General features: G+C 55.8%; 1 protein-coding gene across 2 annotated transcripts in view; it reads right to left on the reverse strand.

Annotated features, from left to right (window-relative positions):
* Positions 1-222: 222 nt before the first annotated feature.
* The window catches only part of CACNA1B (calcium voltage-gated channel subunit alpha1 B), a 251,939-nt gene continuing 233,563 nt past the window's right edge, over positions 223-18,598 (reverse strand). Inside the window, exons 38-46 of one of the 2 annotated variants that reach the window (XM_064366034.1) lie at positions 17,433-17,541; positions 10,812-10,919; positions 9,982-10,094; positions 8,814-8,941; positions 6,474-6,609; positions 5,884-6,000; positions 4,354-4,558; positions 3,845-4,095; positions 223-3,333 (exon numbers count right to left, since the gene is read on the reverse strand). In XM_064366034.1, the coding sequence (XP_064222104.1) occupies positions 2,803-3,333; positions 3,845-4,095; positions 4,354-4,558; positions 5,884-6,000; positions 6,474-6,609; positions 8,814-8,941; positions 9,982-10,094; positions 10,812-10,919; positions 17,433-17,541 (1,698 nt within the window). In that variant the 3' untranslated portion in view covers positions 223-2,802. Of the gene's footprint in view, positions 3,334-3,844; positions 4,096-4,353; positions 4,559-5,883; positions 6,001-6,473; positions 6,610-8,813; positions 8,942-9,981; positions 10,095-10,811; positions 10,920-17,432; positions 17,542-18,598 lie in introns of those variants that run through there. The other variant, XR_010338694.1, reaches the window with a different exon arrangement.

Consider the following 18,598-nt stretch of genomic DNA (forward strand, 5'->3'; position numbering starts at 1 on the left):
ATCCCAGCTGCTCAGGAGGCTGAGGCAGGAAAATCACTTGAACTTGGGAGGCAGAGGTTGCGGTGAGCCCAGATTGCGCCGCTGTACTCCAACCTGGGCGATGAGAGCAAAACTCTGTCTCAAAAAACAAAACAGTTCTTACCTTCTTCTGACCCCTCCTGGCAGTGCACCCCCAGTCCACACCCTTGCATATACCAATGGCAGCATGGTGGGGCTTTGTTTTTGATTTTTTGCTAAGTTTTTATTTTAATCCAAGGACTTTGCTTCATACAAAATGTCATTGTAGAAACAATAGCAGAATCCAAAGTTTGGCTGATAAATATTACTCAGGCAGCAAACTAGTCAATCACAGAATTTTTTTTAAGTAGGTCCCAGCTGGATTGCATGGTTGGGACTTCTTTTTTTAACACTTCTTAAATATAAAGTTTTGCAACAAACCTTTGATTTATATCAAATATAATTAAAAATTAACAAATGAATACATTGTATCAAAAAGTACGAAGATATACATCATGCACATCCTTGTATATATGTATATATGTATATATGTTACATGCACACATAACTTGTTCAAACTACAGCCACTGCTTGACTGGTTCCAGATGCAGACAACTGGGTGATGCATTTCAAATTTGGCAACTCACTATGAGATTCAGGGAACATATATGATAGCTGGAGAAGACACAGTGAGAAACAAAAGCCAAAGTCAGGAAAACAAGACATGATGTCTATTTTCTCCCCTCCCTGTGAGGTTCATCAATTCCAATGCCTACAAGAGTCCAGACAAGCCAGCTGGGCTGTGTGGGTCTAGAAAAGCGTATTCTTGACCCAACACTCCCTGGGGAAATGGCTGTGGTTTTGCATGGAATGGACACATCTGACACCCAAGGTAACATGGGCTGGCAGCAGGGGGAACAAGAGACGAAACATCGGTGTCAAAATACACATCCTTCTATCTGCAACGTGATCACATGCACAGTCCGAGATTCCCGGTTTATTCTATTGGAATAAAATATTCTGTTATCTTTAAAGTTTCAGAGTGTTGTGCCTTCAGGTAAGGAAATTCTATAAAAAGGTTTGGTCACAATCATGCTGAACCCCAGACCAGGCAGCGGTCTTGTGTTTTATTTCTATTAAATGTGTCTTTTGTTGCATAGCCCTATGGATTAATGACATCCACACACTAAACACACCTGCACAGGCACTGCGTCTCCTGTGACACAGACACACGCACACACATCACACACAATTTCTTTGAGGAGGATCATGGGGTAGAAGCCAAGAATCCAACACAGATCATCTGGAATTTCAGAACACGGAGGACACACCACCACCAACTGCTCTAAATGCTCCCTTTCTTCACAAAACAAAGGGACTCCCGGCATCTTGTGCACCTTGAACAGTGTCCTGAGTGTGGTCTTTCTCTCCTGAGCGCGGCCATAGGGGCAGACTCACTTGACTGCCTGCTCCCTGCGTCTGGTGCCAGGACAGTGCTGGGCGTCAGGTGAATAGCCTCAGCACCGGGAGCCGTGTCCTCCCTTGGTCACTTTCTCCGAGTTTCATTCCAGCTGGGGCTTCCTCCCTCCTGCCCTGACGGCCCCATATCCAAGCCACCAGCCAGTGTCTACCTCCATCCTGCCAGCCTTTCCCTGTCTTCTGCCATATGTGGAAAGAAACCTATTTCACACACCACAAGGTGTGCCCTGAGAATCCGATGCAGAACAGACTGAACATGCCTCACACAAGCACATGGTCAGCTGCCCTGTGGCTTCCCTGGAAATCCGTCTGCTCGTGGGAGGACCACAAACGGCTGCCCTGTTTCCCACCATGACGTCCAGGGCTCTCCCCTGGCAAGGGCGTGCTACCTGGCTGCCACTGCGAGCACTTTGCACATCCTCCCACGATGGTTCCGGAGGCCTCGTCTCACGCCACAGTGCCCAGGAGCCTGGGTGTGAGGGCCTGGCGGTCAGGCACTTGGTCAAGAGCAGCGGAGCCAGGGGCCACCTGGGGTCCGCCTGGACCGGACACAGCTGCACAGGGAGTCTCCTCACACAAGCCACAAAGACACGTGGCACAAAGCTGACATCCTTCTTCCACAGCTTTGATTTGTTAGTTATGTGAACATTTCTGTCCCCATTTTTCTGGTTTTCTATTTTTCCTACATCGAGTATATAGAAGTGACAGAAGAGTGAGGGGTGTTGCAATTAAAACTCAAAACTACAGCAAGAACACTTTCCAACTCGGTCCCTGTGGGGCCGACAGCGTCCGGGAGAGGGACAGAGCGCGTCTGAGCGAGCGTTCACTGACACCGATGGCCACACAAGCCACGGCTGGTGCGAGCCTGCGTCCCGCTCCCCATCCCCACCGTCCGGAGGTCTCGCCGTGCTTTCAAGCGGGCCCTGCTTGTCTGCGCCGCACGGCCACGTGAAGGGTGCTCCCCACAGGATGCAGAGCTCCTCACGACGGCTCCAAGCACCCACCCTGGATGCTGAGTCTCAGGACGCTGGATTTGGACTCCTGGGTCCTTCTCAGCCACACACAGCAGCCTCCGGTTTAGGGTCTGGTGTGTGGTACAAGACCCAGGAAGGCAGGACAGGAAGGGGACAGAAAGAGCCGCATCCTCTAACAGGGCTTTATTCGTCATCTAGAATAAAAGAGGGGAGGAGGGGGAGAGAGGGGCCGCAGGAGTCTCACTAAGGTGGGCGAGGCCTCCCCCTAGGGCTGCTGCCCCACGTGGATGATAGAACTCATCCACTGGAACACGCACCTGCTGCGTGCAGGCGTCGGGTGGTCACGGTGCACCTAGCACCAGTGGTCTTGGTCAGGGTGGGGGTAGCTGTGCCGTGCTCGGCCGCCCGAGCTGAGTCCCAGGGTGCAGTGGTAGCCATTGGGCACGCGGCGGAGAGGGTGAGACTGGGAGGTCAGGGAGGACACGTAGGAAGTCCTAGAAGAGCGGCCCGAGTTGGTGGCCACGGCCTCCTCGAAGGTGAGCGTGTCCTCAGGCAGGGCGTGGACAGAGGCCTCACCATCCAGACGCTGCCCCAGATAAGGGTCGGAGCCGATCCGAGAGCCGGGGGCCAGGGGCTGGCTGAGGGGGTCTCTCTGGAGCAGGGCGTTGTGTTCGGAGAGCCCACGGCTGAGCCGGCCCGGGGAGAAGGCAGGGAGGCTGGTCTGGGCCCCGGCGAAGTGGACAGGTGAGGAGTTGGCCGTCTTGTAGGTGATACTGGGGCGAGGAGTCAAGGGCGTCTGGGGGAGCTGCCTCCGCCCACCGCGCCCAGGGGTGCTAGCACCAGATGTCGACAGCAAGGGGCTCCCGTTCACGGAACCACTGCCCTAAACAAATCAAACATACAAAACCGAACCAATAGAGCACATCGCACACAGGCGCCCAGTGGGCAGGGAGGAGAGAGGGAGGCCACGGGGGACACACTGTGTGTGAGGAAGGGCGATGGTCACGATCAGGCCCAGGAACGGGGTGGGGGACAGCAGGTGATGGGAAGGGACAGGCGGGGCCCAGGGAGGAGGACAGAACAAAAGCCCAACGACCGCAGTCAGGGAAGGCGCGTCGGAGGGGACGGAGAGAGAGGTGTGGATTCGGAGTCTCAGGTCTGAGAGTGGATGAGGACGCACATCCGCCGTCACAGGGTGACCCAGGCAGGAGCCTGAGGAGGACACGGCGGGGCTGGGGTGCCGATGCGGCTCTGGGACAGGGCGCCCAGCGCTTGGGGTTGCTGGGAATGACGAAGTGCAGTGGGGAGGCCCTAGGGAGAGGAGCCTGCGGGACAGGGCCGCCGGGCCGAGGGAGAGGCTGCTGGGCCCTGACCTGCCCACCTGCTCCTCTTACCTGGGGGTGGGGTCCTGGCTCCTGGCCAGCTGTCGGTGATGTGGGGTGGCTGCTGAGGGAGGGCTTGGGCTTTGGGGGCTCGCGGCCCCCGAAGCGGTCGCAGGAGTAGAAGCGCTGCTTCTCTGAGGAGGAGGATGAGGGCTGCCTCCGCTCCTGGGACCGGCCCCGCTCCTGCCGGCGCTCTCGCTCCCGCCTGCAGCCTGTGGGCCCCTCTCCCAGGGGCAGCCCCGGCCCCGCAGCACTGCTTGGTGCTGGCCAGGGAAGAGGAGAAGTTAGCACGGCCAGGCCCAAGGCAGGGACCCCTGACCCCCAGGACCAGCAGGAGAGAATTCAGGCGGTGTCAGGGGAGGCCTGGGGTGAGGGTTAGGGCCTGGGCCTCAACCCCACCCTGCTCCAGCTGGTTATGGGGTCATGAGGCCCACAAAGGAAGAGGGTCCCCACGGGCTGCTTGGACACCCTGACTCGGGCCACGGCTCCCCGAGGGGCTCCCCGGGCCCCTCCGCACGCACCGCCATCCGTCTCGGCAGACAGGCTGGGCCCCTTCTCCAGGGACCTCTGCTTCCTGTCCCTGCGGCGGTGACAGCGGTGGTGGTGGTGGTGCGGCGCCTGGCTAGGGGGCGGGCGGTCCGGGGTGGTGCTGCAGAGATGAGCCCCGTGGGGGCGCTGGGCCAGCGTGGAGATGGAGCGCTTCATGGGGCTGGCATCTGCGACGGGCTGCAGACAAAGGACACGGTGGGCACACGGCCTAAGAGCGGGTCTTGGGGAGGCACTGGGGTCAGCGGGGATGCAGGTAGGGGAGGGGTGGTGGAGCAGGCCAGATTGAGGGGCCACACGTCCTCCGTCTTGGTCTCACAGTCAGGACCTGTGCTGTATCCCAGGCGGGCAGGCTGGGGGCAGACGGTGCCTGAGTCCCCGGCCCATCCCGTGTGTCCTGCCAGGAAGAGATGGGGTGGACTGACGCCTGACCTGCTTCCACAGCTGGAATCAGGACCCGTGGAAGAGATCTGGCAGGGGTGGGGTGGGGTGGGGTGGGTCCTCCCAGGTACACTCACCCACAGCCACCAGCACATCACATGTGTGAAGGAGGCCCCAGGACAGGCTGCAGGAGTCTCAGCCTGCACCCACTCGCCAGGCAGTGCCCAGGAGGGCACAGTGGGGCAGGGAAAGAGACAAGGGAGGAAGGACTGGTGGGAAGAGGGGGGAGGGGCAGTGAGGAAAGGAGAAGGGTCTGCCGGCCACAGCAGTGGGGAGGGAAGAGTCACAGACAAGGTCCAGGTCCACAGCTCCACAGCCCAGGACGGCCGAGGGGCGGGTGGCACAGGGGGCTCCCATCACTTTTGGTCACCTGGAGCGGGCTCAGGTTGCAGAAGGGCCTGGAGCTCCTCCCCAGCCTCGGAGGTTGGGGCACGGCGTTCCCAGAGCAGCCTCCGAGGGCGACCCTCCCAGTGTCCTTGTGGTAGGAGCCTCCCCTGGGAGACACGGGGCCTAGGCCATCCCCAGGCCAGATTCCTCTTCCTTAACCCGAAGTGCGTGTCCCAGAAAGAGGAGAGCCCAACAAGGAGCTCGGTAGCGGAAGTGGTCCGGGGACTGTCTGTGAGCAGGGAGGGTCCTCCACAGAGCCTCAGGCGGGAGAGATGGGACTGAGGTGGTGGTGAGATTTACTGGATGAGGGTGAGGTTAGTGGCGGGAGTAGAGTCCCAGAGAGGAGCAGAACATGACGGGGCGAGAGGGGGGTCCCTAGGCCCCACGGCCCCTGACGGGAGGCTGAGAACAGGCACAGCTGTCCCAGCAGCATCTACTGGACCTGACCCACCCTCTGGAGAAGATTTAGTGCTTAAGGCACCCAGGCTGCACCTCTGTCGGGGCCCAGTCAGGGCTGCCTGGAGTGCCTGCTCCCACCTCAGCAAAGAGCTCCACACGTGGGACCCCAGCCCTCTCCACCCCAGGTCTCCTCACCTGCGGGATACCCAGAGCCACAACCCCACTTCCCCACCCCCCACTTGCCAGCCCCAGGTCCTGGACCCTCCCAGGACACCCACCTGAGTCTCGGCAGCAAGGCGGGGCATGGAGGCCGCTCGGCCCTGGCTCTCCAGCCCGGGCTGTGGCTCCCCATCGGGGCCCCTCCGGGTCATGCTCTGCATCTGAACATCCACAGCCTGGGGAGAGAGCACTCGCCTAGTCCCACCCCGTGACTCATCCGACCCCTCCCCGGACTCACCCCATGGGGCACCGCAGTATCACCCAAATTCACCTCAGTCTCACCTAACCCCCACTGCTGTTCACATGTCCCCCATCCTAGTGTCACATACCCCCATCCCTGTTCACACTCCCCACCCCCGTCTCACACGCCCCCCATCCCCTGTCTCACACGCCCCCCGCCCCCGTCTCACACGCCCCCCGCCCCCGTCTCACACGCCCCCCGCCCCCGTCTCACACGCCCCCCGCCCCGGTCTCACACGCCCCCCGCCCCGGTCTCACACGCCCCCCGCCCCGGTCTCACACGTCCCCCGCCCCCGTCTCACACGTCCCCCGCCCCCGGCTCACATGTCCCCATCCCGGTCTCACACGTCCTCCATCCAGATCTCACGTATCCCCCATTCCAGTCTCACTGGCCCCCGGGGATGCTCACCAGGGTTCCTGACTGCCCCACAGGGATCTCTGTGGAGTGGCCACGCTCCAGGGGTGGCCTGGCCTCGAGGGGTGCATCCTGGGTCCTCTGAGTGCCCCAGGAGACAGACTCCTTGATGCCACCCTCTTGGTTCTGTCTGTGGCAGAAAAGATGAATGGACTCCTGTAGAGTCAGAAGCCGCAGGGGCCTCCCCAACAGCCCGGCGCTTCAACCCGCCAGGCGTCTCCACCACACGCAGCAGAGGCCAGGGGGCCCCAACATGGCCTGTGCATGCTGGACCCAAGCAAAGCCTCATCAAAGGACATGGATCCAAAACAGGGTCAGAGCAGGAATGGATTCAGAGTGGCAGAGAGGACGCAGAGCACCAGCTCCTGGCCCCACGTGCTCAAGTGTGAGGCGGGCCTGGGCCTGCCACCCCTGATCTGGACGAGGGGCCGATCTGTGACGTGGGAGCAGGGACCGTCCTTGCCACACTGGGTTATCGTGGGGAGGAAGGCGGCCCTGTGTAGAGCCTGCATTAGGACAGTAGCTGCAGAAGTCCTGCCTGTGCTAGCAGACAGCAAGAGAAGCTGTCACGGAGGGGAGGACTGGGCCAGGCTTGGGAGCAGCTGTTGGGGAGGGGATGAGCTGGGACGGGCACAGAAGAAGCTGTCATGGAGGGGATGAGCTGGGACGGGGTGGCCTTGCCCGGGACTCTTCCAGGGGCTTCTTCCCCCAGGGGTCCCTTGATGGTGGCTCCTCCTCACTTCTCTGCCCCACCCCACTCCACCCCCAACCGTGACGAGTCTTTCCATCCCTTGGCTCTCTGCTGGGGTGGAGCCTTCTGGTGGAGGCCACCCCACACGTGCTCCCCATCTGCCTGCCCCAATGGTCCCACCCGGAGATACCCTTGCACTGGTATTTCTCATCACTGGTCTCCCAGCTGGCATGGAATCTGCTTGGGTGAGTGCTCATTCCCATGTTCGGTGAAGCGCTGACTACATTCTTGGTCTTGCAGGTTGAGTAGCACTGATCACTCTGAGCTCAGAGTGGAGCCTGATGGTCTCAGTGGACCACACTCTGATCACAGCAGTGTGTGCAGAGATGGCAGAGAAACACACTGGTGGTTGCTGGGGCTTCTGAGAAGCCCCATCCTTTATCTTCTGAGAGCTGCGAGCAGCTCTTCTCTTTCCATGCTGTCTGGGGCACTGCGGCCCCTGCCGGCACTGGGCCAAGAGCGGCCGCGGCGGCAGGCTGGTGCCGAGAGGAGAATGGTCAGAGCTGGCCCCTGATGCACTGATAACCCTGAAATCACACCATATCCAAGGCCAGGTGTATGCTCAACACGCTCACTAAATGGCTCAATAAACACCCTCGCCAGACCCAGTCTGAATGGGTGTTCCTTATCTTGCCATACAGGAGTTATAATTGATTTAGGTAGAAACTATCATCACAGAAATAACAGAAGCTCAATTTCCTGCTGAAAGCTTGGCTTACATAAACCCCAGACACCTCACCATCCCCTCCCACCTACACATACAAGCAGAATCAGGAGTTTAAATGAAAGAAAGGTTTTCATCAGCATGCCCAAAGCAGAGTGTGGGAACGGGGGCCTGCTGGGGGCTCGGGAGTCCGTCCCCAGGATCTGGGTCCTGAGATTTGGGGGCACACTTTCCTGGGACACAGTGGGAAAAAGTGGTGGTTCTTTTAAGTTACCTGCTTCTGGGTGCTTTGTTATCAAGAAATACTGTGGCAAGGGTAAGTGATAAAAAAGAACCTTACCAATTTGTTACAAAACATAACGGCTTCAGAAATCAGTGCCAAAGTGGAGATCTGAGAGGAAAAGTGTCTCACAGGGTTAGAAAGGTCAGAGCGGCAGGCCACTGACAGAAAGGGGTGGGAGCTGGAGTCGGAGTCTCAGCATCTGCTGCCATGGAGGGCCGACGAGGAGCAGGGGCAGGGGCCGCTCGTCTGAAAGGGAAGCGGGTGCGTGCGGCGGGAACGGGACATGGTCTAAGTGCCGTTAGGAAGGTGGGTTCGATGAGGCACCTGTCTAATGTCACAGGGAACAATTTTAAAGTCCCAGCAAAAGAAGAGCCCTGGACTGCTCTCAGGCAGGAAGGACAAGAAGCATCTGCATGAGAGCCAGCCCCTGAGAACTGAGACGTGACCTGGGCTCTGTCCTTGGAGGGCAGCCAAGGGCCGGGGTACACGGTCGGGTGGCAGACGTACCCCTCAGGTGCCTCCAAGCTGGTGGACTCAGAGGCCAGCGGAAGTGAGAGCCAGGGAGGTCAAGGAAATGAGATGTCTGCTTCCTCCTTTACTGGCCTTGGGCCCCCTGCTGTCCATCCGGATACTCACATGGCCCCGCCATTGCTGAGGGAGGCGGAACTCTTCTGTCGAAGGAAAACCCGGGCTCCTCGGAGCACAGCCGGCTGCGTCTGCTCCAGGGTGGCCTTCAAAGGGTGGAACAGGGACACAGGACCCATCTGCAAAGGAGGCAAAGGGAAGGGAAAGACCCGATGGGCCTGCGACGCGGCCTCCTTGACCTGCTCTGACCACACGGCACAGGGCGATGTTCACGCCCAGCGTCAGGGCTCTGTCCCCTTAGCAAGGGGCCACCGGCTTTCCCTGTTCACACCCTGTCCCTAAATATGAGCATGTGACCAGAACAATGAAGCAGGCCAAGGGACCCTTACAGCATCTCCACAAACCCCCGGGCCTGTCATGACTTCAGGAAAGCCATGTCACCTCCCAAAACCTCAGTTTCCCTGCTGCACAATTACGGGATTGGACCAGATTACAGGTGGCAACAAGATTCCATCTAATGATCACCCTGAATTGGCTGGTAGGAGTTAGGGTTACGGTTGGGCTGAGCAGAATTCTGAGACTTCAGGGCTGGGGAAGACTGCTGGCTGGACTAGTGATGTCCACCCAGATGTCAGAATGGAAGGTCTGGCCTCACCCAGCTGAGGACTGGATTAGCATCCCCGGAAACCCTGGACGCCTAAACAATTTTCTAGCAGAGAGACTACGTATGGTCACCAAAGACACGGCTGTGTGGGAAGGGTGACATCAGGAAGACGGGCCCCCAAACCATCTCAGCCAGAGTCAAGAAAAGCACAGACAGTGACCCTGAACCTACACATCTGAATGTGCCTGGTTTCTGTGTGAAGGGAAAACAGTTCTCCTTCCACCTCCCCAAACAATCCTCCTCAAATGGTCTTCACATCTTCTCTTCCACCCCTTAACAGCGGTGACACTGCCCAGGGCAGCCCTTGTCCTCTGGCCCTGGGTGCTGGCTTTCCATGTCGGGAGCTGCCCAGTACCACCAGCCATGGAAAGCATAAAGGCTGTGCGTAGTTCCAGACTTTGGGGGCCACAGAGGCAGCTGCATCTTTCCCCTTCCTTCTCCTGAGGCACTTTTTCCAAGAACAGTGTGGGTCTTCCCCGTGTCAAACTCCCCAAGGATGCCCAAGCCTCGGAGGCACCACAGTGACTTCCTGGGAAAGTGAGGGCTGCCAGGTACCTGGGAGAGGCCTCCGGGAGCCTGCTGCGTCTGGTCTCTTGTGCTCTTGTTCTGCTTGTAGAAGTCAAATATCATCAGAGCTGCATAAACTTTCCCCACTGTCATCTCATCGGCTGGAAGAGAACACAGGGGCTGAGATTCAGAGAAGGGGACCGAGAACCCATGGAAACGGGGTGGAAGTTAGGTGAGGAAACAGCCTCCCTTCCCTCACCCGCCACAAGGACTCCTGGAAATGCACTGGGACAGACGGCTCTGAGGCAGAACACAGGACTCGGCCACCGGGGCTCCTCCAGATGGTGACCTGGCCCTTCTGGCCACCGTGACTCCTGAGGTCTCTCACAGCCGCGCTGAGGCCATCCCCCTCTGCTGAATGCGGGGCCCTTCCCGTGTCTCCTCCCCAGAAAGCGAGACTTAGTTGGGCACTTCACCGTTCTCCCTCACACCTCTCACAAGGCAGAGCTGGGCACCTCTCACAAGGCAGAGCTGGGCACCTCCCCGGGCTCCTTCACACCTCGGTACAAGATGGAGCTGGGGACCTCCCCACACTCCTGACATCTCTGTGGGATCCCTTCCTGCCTTTTCTCTGGATTTTAAAAAATAAATTCCACACACCAGGAACTCAACACCACAAACCCACGCTCATCTCCTGTGGCTCCTCTGCCGCCCAGGGCTCCCTCGGTCGGAGCCAAGCGCACACTCACAAGGAGGTGAGCCCTCCTCTCCAAGGTGGCTCGCCCTTTGTCCCTCGCCCTCGCCTCCGCAGCCTTCCAGCCACTCTGGGTGGGACAGAAAAGGTGCGGGCCGGCAGCATTTCTCACCCTCACACTTACGCTTATGGGGTGGTACCAGCAAGTCCAGAGTCTTCTGAGGAAGATTGGCCCACACGATGGAAATCTCCTTCCTCAGCTCCGCGTCACACTGATGCTGCTTCGTCCCAGCTGGACCGGGATGATGGCAGAGAAGGGGAAAAGACAGAGACGTTAGGAGCAGCCCTAGAGCCGCCAACGGGACAGAGCTGGCGCAGGTGGGGAGATGAACGGGGTAGAGACGGTGCTGGAAGGAGGGTGCGGTGGGAGGAAATGCTGAGGCAGAAGCTGCTCACAGCTCTCCTTGCAGCGAGTCTGCCCAGAGAAGGAAGGTGAGCAGGGCATCCACCTGGATGTGCACAGATGTGTGTCTGACGTGTGTGCGCTGTGTGCATGTGCGTGTGTGTACACTACATGTTCCTGTGTGCACGGGACGGGCAATGCGGACTTAGGAGGAAGCCATTCGTCTGTTCATTCAGCAATATTTACTGAACACCTACGGAACATCAGGTACTATTCCAAGTGATGGGACCAAAAACCCCCAAAAAATTTCCCTTCTGGAGCTGACACCGCTTTAGTCTACCAATAAAGTAGCAATGAGTCAAAAAACAAAAAGCCACAAAAAACAGCGTACTGGAGAGTGAAACGTGCCAAAGCAAGGAGAGCAGAGCGGGGAACGGAGCAGGAAACACCAGCAGGGCCGTGGCTGGGGCCAGGACGGCCAGCAAAGCCTCCCAAGGAGGAGGCCTGCGTGTCCTGAAGGTGGAAAGGAGCCCTCGAGTACACGGGCCCTGCTGTGTCACCCAAGGAGCCAGGGAGGCCACAGGGCAAGGTGGACGGAGGGGGTGGGCAGGAAGCCCAGCGTGGAAGGCAGTGGAGGGTTTTGAGCAAGGGAATAAAACAATCAGAATCACCCTTCTTAAACGTCAGGTTTGTTAAGGTACAATTCACGTGCAGTAAGCGTCACCCTTTAGTGTTCTGTGAACTTTGGTAAATGCATATACCCATGCACCTAGCACCACAGTCAAGGTATGCAACAGCTCCATCACTCCCAAATTCCTCTGTGCCCCTTTGAGTCAAACCCTAGTCCTACTGGCAGCCCCTGCCACCACGGATGTGTTCCGGATCTCTATAGTTTTGCTCCAGAATGTCACACATGGCATCATACAGCACACTGGCTTTTGAATCTGACTCCACCCAGTGTGGTGCATGTGAGTCTCACACACTGCCACGTGCAATGGTAGTGTTTCCTTTCACTCTTGAGTAGTCTTTAATTGTACGAATGCACCATGCGTTTCTCCACTGCCAACTGATGGACGTATGAGTTGTTCACAGTTCAGTGCAATTCTGAATAAAGCTGTCAACATTTCCATGTAGCTTCTGTGTGGATGTATGCTTTCATTTCCTGAGTGGAACGGCTGGACCACAGAAGTAACTGCAAACCGTCTAAGGGGCTATTTTCTTTTCCCAATAGAATTCCAGTTGCTTTGCCCTCTCAGCACTAAGCAGTGCCATTCTGAGAAGTATTCTGGCATCTCCAGTTGCGTGGTGGAGTGTAATCTCACTGTGGCTTTTGTTCCACTATTTTGGGTTTCTCTAATGATTAATGACACTGAGCATCTTTGCATGTCTTTGTCTTCCACAAATCTTCTTTGATGACATTTCTGTTCAAATCTTTTGTCTGTTCTGACTGGGTCGTTTTCTTAGGGAGTTGTGACAGTTCTTCCTATATTATGAATACTAATCCTATAGCAGACACGTGTTTGGCAAATATATTCTCCAAGTTTTAGTCTTGTCTGTTCCTTCTGGTTTTTTGTTTTATTTTGTTTGAGAAAGGGTCTCAATCTGTTGCCCAGGCTAGAGTGCAGTGGTATGATCACAGCTCACTAGAACCTTGAACTCCTGGGCTCAAGCAATCCTTCCGACTCAGCCTCCTGAGTAGCTGGGACCGGTTTTTTAATTTATTTTTTGTTGAGACAGAGCCTCACTTTGTTGTCCACACTGGTCGTGAACTCCTGGCTTCAATCTTCCCGCCTTGCCTCTCAAATCAAAGCTGGGATTACAGGGGCAAGCCATTGCACTTGGCCTCCTTTCAAAAAAATATCTCTCATGGTGGGGCGTGGTGGCTCACGCCTGTAATCCCAGTGCTATGGGAGACTGAGGCGGGCAGATCTCTTGAGGTCAGGAATTTGGGACCAGCCTGGCAAACATGGTGAAACCCTGTTTCTACTAAAAATACAAAATGCTGGGCGCGGTGGTGTGCGCCTATAATCCCAGCTACTCAGGAAACTGAGGCAGGGGAATCGTTTGAACCTGGGAGGCAGAGGCTGCAGTGAGCTGAGATCGTGCCACTGCACTCCAGCCTGGGCGACAGAGTGAGACTCTGTCTCAAAATACATACATACATATATATATATATATATTTCACATACAAAAAGTTTCACTATAGTTCAATTTGTTGAATTTTTCCATTTGAGGTGGAGTCTCACTCTGTCGCCCAGGCTGGAGTGCAGTGGCACAATCTTGGCTCACTGCAACCTCCGCCTCTCAGGTTCCAGCGATTCTCCTGCCTCAGCCTCCTGGGTAGTGAGGACTACAGGTGCCCACCACCATGCCCAGCTAGTTTTTTTTTTTTTTTGTATTTTTAGTAGAAATGGGGTTTCACCATGTTGGCCAGGCTGGTCTTGAATTCCTGACCTCAAGAGATCTGCCCGCCTCAGTCTCCCAAAGTGCTGGGATTACAGGCATGAGCCACCACACCTGGCCCTGTGTTTTCTACAGAGGTTTCATAATTTCAGATTTTACTTTTTTTTTTTGAGACAGAGTCTTGCTCTGTCTCCCAGGCTGGAGTGCAGTGGCACAATCTCGGCTCACTGCAACTTCTGCCTCCTGAGTTCAAGCAATTCCCTGCCTCAGCCTCTGTCTCCTGAGTAGCTGAGATTACAGGCACATGCCACCATGTCCGGCTAAGTTTTGCATTTTTAGTAGAGACAGGGTTTCACCATCTTGGCCAGGCTGGTCTTGAACTCCTGACCTCGTGATCCACCTGCCTCGGCCTCCCAAATAGATTTTACATTTCTGTCTGCAATCCATTTCAAGTTATTTTTTCAACATGGTAAAAGGTACGTGCTGTGGATTGAGCCGTCCCCTACTCTAGTCCGTATGTAGAAGCCCTAACCCCCAAATGTGACTGTATTTGGACACAGGGCCCGTAAGGACCCCGGGATCAGTTCAACGAGATCCTAAGTGTGGGGCCCTGATCCACAGAATCCGTAGTCTCACAGGAGACACCGGGAAACCCACTTGCTTTTTCTCTCCCTGAACACTCAGAGGAAGGTCTCTGTGAGGACACGGCAGGGTGACGGCTGTTTACTAGCCAAGAGGAGAGCCCCGACAGTGTCACCCACCTCACAAGGACAGCGCTCTTGGACTTCTGGCTTCCAGAACCGTGAGAAATAAACTTCTTTTGTCTAAGCCACCCAAGCTGCAGCATTTTGTTACGGCAGCCCGAGCGAGCTAAAGCAGCATGCCAGGCGTGTTTCTCTTTCTGCACAGGATTGTCTAAATTTCTCCAGCATCGTTTGTAGAAAAGATGATCTTTTCTCCATTAATTGCCTCTGCAACTTTGTTGAAAATAAATTGACTGTAAAAGTGTGAGTCTACACGACGATGAGGCTTCCCTGAATTCCTAGTTTGTGTAGAATTTTAAAAATCGTGAATACATGTTGCATTTTGTCAAATGCTTTTTCTGTATCTATTGAGATAATCACATAGTTTTCTTTCTTTGATACAGTAAATTATATTAATTAATTTTCTTTCCTGTTGCCCAGGCTGGAGTGCAGTGGTTACTTAATAAACATGGTATTACTGAAGTTATTTTTTGAGACGGGGTCTCACTCTGTCCCAGGCTGGAGTGCAGCAGTACCATCATGTCTCATCCCTTCCACCCTGGCGTCCCCAAGAAGCTGGGAGCACAGGTGCTCATCACCACACTCAGCGAATTTTTAAATTTTTTGTAGAGACAGGGTTCCCTATGTTGCCCAGACTGGTCTCAAACTCCTGGGCTCAAGTGATCCTCCTGCCTCAACCTCCAAAACTGCTGGAATTACAGGCATGAGCCGTGGCACTTGGTTATCTGTTCTTATTTTTTTGTCCTCTGGTGTTGAAACTGAATGTTATCTATTCTTGAATGAGCATGATAGTTTATGTTTTTCAAGGAATTTTTTCATTTCATTTGTTTAAATGGACATAAAGTTGTTTACAACATTTCTTTGTTTTATTTAAAATTTTTATTATTATTTTTAAGAGACAGGGTCTCACTCTGTCACTCAGGCTGCAGTACAGAGCACAGTCATAGCTCACTGCAGCCTCAAACTCCTGGGCTCAAGTGATCATCCTGCGTCAGCCTCCGGAGCAGCCGGGAATACAAGTGTGTGTCACTACGCCCAGCTAATTATTTTAAACCATTTTTTGTAAAGACAGATTCTCGCTATGTTACCCAGGCTGGTCTTCAACTCCTGGCCTCAATCGATCCTCCTGCCTCTACCTCCCAAAGTGCTGGGATTATGGATTTGAGCCACCATGCCCGGCCTCTTATCTTTTTAACATTAACAGGATTTGCAGAGATGTTCCCTCTTTCATTGCTTATATTGGTTATTTGTATCTTCTCTATCTTCTTGATCTGTCCAGCTAGGACTTTATCAATTTTTTTCGTCTGATTTTTTTTTTTTTTTTTTTGAGATAGAGTCTCGCTCTGTCGCCCAGGCTAGTTGCGTGATCTCAGCTCACCGCAACCTCCACCTCTCGGGTTCAAGAGATTCTCCTGCCTCAGCCTCCTGAGTAGCTACGACTACAGGCACGCACCACCACATCCAGCTAACTTTTGTATTTTTAGTAGAGACGTGGTTTTACAATGTTGGCCAGGATGGTATCGATTTCTTGACCTTGTGATCCACCTGCCTCGGCCTCTGAAGTGCTGGGATTGCAGGCGTGAGCCACCACGCCCAGCCTAATTTTTTCTATTATAGTAGAGAGAGTTTCACCCTGCTGCCCAGGCAGGCCTCCAACTCCTGGGCTCAGACAATCTGCCTGCCTTGGCCTCCCAAAGTGCTAGGATTACAGGTGTGAGCCACCACACCCAGCCCTTAGTCTAATTTTTAACCTGATCACTCTGGTTGTTGTGCTGAAGGCAGACAGAAGGGCTCAAGGGCAGAAGTGGATGAATCAGAAGTTGCTGCAGCAACAGCTGAGAGCCAGCAGAGTGGGGAAGAGAGAGGAGTGGCCACACTTTGGATATAGTTTAAAGGTAAGAGTCAAGAAAATAGGATAGAAGGCATGAATCAGAAATGGGATAAGAAAAAGGGAGAAAAGGATGATCCTCAGCCTGTGCAACACAGTGAACCCCATGTCTAAAAAACATACAAAAATTAGTGGGCAGGGGTGGTGCCTGTAATCCCAGCACTTTGGGAGGCTGAGGCAGGAGGATCACTCGAGCCTGGGAGGTGGAGGCTGCAGTGAGCCATGACTGCACCAGTGCACTCCAGCCTGGGTGACACAGTGAGACCCTATCTCAAATAAATACATAATAAATAAAATAAGATCGCTTCTAAGGTTTTGGCTTGAGCATTGACTGAGATAGAGAAGGCTGCGGGGGGAAATCTGAAGTTCAGGGGAGAAGTGAGGACTAAAAATACAAAATTGGATTCATGCTATTTAAAGCCATGGGAACAGGTGGGATGATAAAGCAGTGGGTGTAGAGAACATTCCACGGCACAAAGGCACACCCAGAGTTTGTGGGATCAAGAAACAGACATAAAAAAGAATCCAAGAGAAGACTGCAAACGGAGAAGTGTGGCCAGCCCGTGAGCTGGGGACGCGCCTCGGTCTTCCAGTTGAGCGCTGTGGAGGCCTGGAGACCCTGAGGGCGGCTCTGGTGAAGCTGGGAGAGCCCCCCGCACGTGGGAAAGGGAATCACGGACAACCTCTCAAGGGTGGGGTGCTAGGAAGGAGAGAGCGGGGAAGCCGATGGGGGGAAGAGAACTTTGTAGATGGAGGAAATGATCCGACGTTTATATGTTGACACAGATAATCCAGTGGAGAGGAAAACTGGCAGGGCAGGAAACAGTATGGTGTTGCCAGCGTGGCATCCTTGGGGAGACGACTGGGGCCTGGTGCACGAAGCAGGAGACGGGGCAGACGCAGGGGTGGGGCCGTGGGGAAGACGCTCTGAGGCGTCTCTCCTGGCTTTGGCATTGCTGTGGCTCAGTCCATCTGATCAAGGGAAGACCGGATAGGGGATGGGCTCACTGTGGGAAGGGCCGAGGGCATGCGGCCTCGTCCCCAGGGAGGGCGCTGGCTGTGCTGAGGCTTGCCAAGGCTACGTCCTGGCTCCACCACCAGCTGGCTCTGAATAACCTACGCAATTTATTAAGTCTCACCACGCCTCCACTTCCTTACTGAAATGAGATCACCGTGGTGCCGCTGTGCAGTCGGTCGCCAGGCGAAAGAGCCAGTGCCCCACACGGCAGGCACCCCGTGCAGACAGCTGGCCCCTCAGCCTCCTCCCTCCCTCCTGGGGCTGGCGCTGAGGGCAGGAGTGCACATCTCTGGGTCCCAGGGCCCTCCCCACAAGGTCGCCTCGCTCACCTGGAGCCAGCTTAATCTCCAGCGCCGTCCGGATGAGGGCCATCAGCGTGGACGTGAAGTGGACGGTCATGTCCTCGTTGGAGATGGGCATGTTCATGCGAACCAGGCGCTAGGGACAAGCAGGGCCGGTCAGGGCCAGGCCTGCTGGGGTCACCCCCCACCCCAGGACTACTCAGTGATGGGGTCCCTGGAGGCTGGGCTGGGCATCCCCGTGGTCGTCCCTGCAGGTGCCTAGGCCTGAGTGAGGTGGGGCAGGTGGGAGTTTTGCCAGCATTCACGCTCTTCCCTGGACTCCCCACCCTGCAAATCTCAGCTGAGGATCCTGTGGCACAGGACCAGGCCAGGAGCCTTGATCCCTCCAAAAGCGCCGGTAGCTCCTCGCCCCGAGGGACACCTGCCTGTGCCTCAATATAGGTGTGTGGCCTTGGCTGGGGAGGAGCGGCGGTCACAGACAGAAGGGGTCCCTGTGCTCATGGCTCTGCCCACCCCCATCTTCTCCTCCCACTGCTTGGATCATCTGGACAAGGGGTGGGTGGTCCAGGGTGCCTCTCTGGGGCCCAGTTCCCAGTGGGTGACAGCTTAGTTTTAGCTCCGGCCCGGCAAGGCTTCTGCCTCTCACCCCCCAGCATGGGGCCTGGGAGAGATGCTCAATGCCACTAAAGGGCAGAGCCCATCTCCACGCAGGGCAGCTCCCGCTGGTGGAAGGACAGAACAGACGTGACTGCCCGGGGCCTCAGGCCGAGGCTGCTGCACTTCAGGGCGGGCTGGGGCAGTGTCCTGCACCTCTGCTCCACCTCCCTCTCAGGGGGAGAGCCCGTTGCCAGTTTTCAGGGACAGAACAGCTGGAGACGAGTTTGTGTCTGCACCACAGTCCTCCAGGCACAGTCAGTGCTGCCCAGAGACCCAGGCTCTGAGAACTTAGAAGTCCTCAAGGAGGAAATGCGTCTCAGGTGTGCCTGGAAGATTTTCAGCATGGGGAACATGGAGCTGGCCAAGTGGAGCCCCAGGAACGCTGACCAGCTAGAGACGGGAGCTCCTCCCTGGGGTCTGCCTGTCGTCACCCAAGCCTGTACCCTGTGGCAGCGCGGCCCCTTCTCTAGGGAGGGCCACACAGCCCTGCCCCTAGCATTCTGGCCCCAAATCCAGAGTCCTCAGCCTAACAGTTG

Source organism: Aotus nancymaae, unplaced genomic scaffold (assembly GCF_030222135.1).
Source record: "Aotus nancymaae isolate 86718 unplaced genomic scaffold, 86718_ANA_hifiasm-v0.15.2.pri h1tg000063l, whole genome shotgun sequence".
NCBI classification, from domain to species: domain Eukaryota; kingdom Metazoa; phylum Chordata; class Mammalia; order Primates; family Aotidae; genus Aotus; species Aotus nancymaae.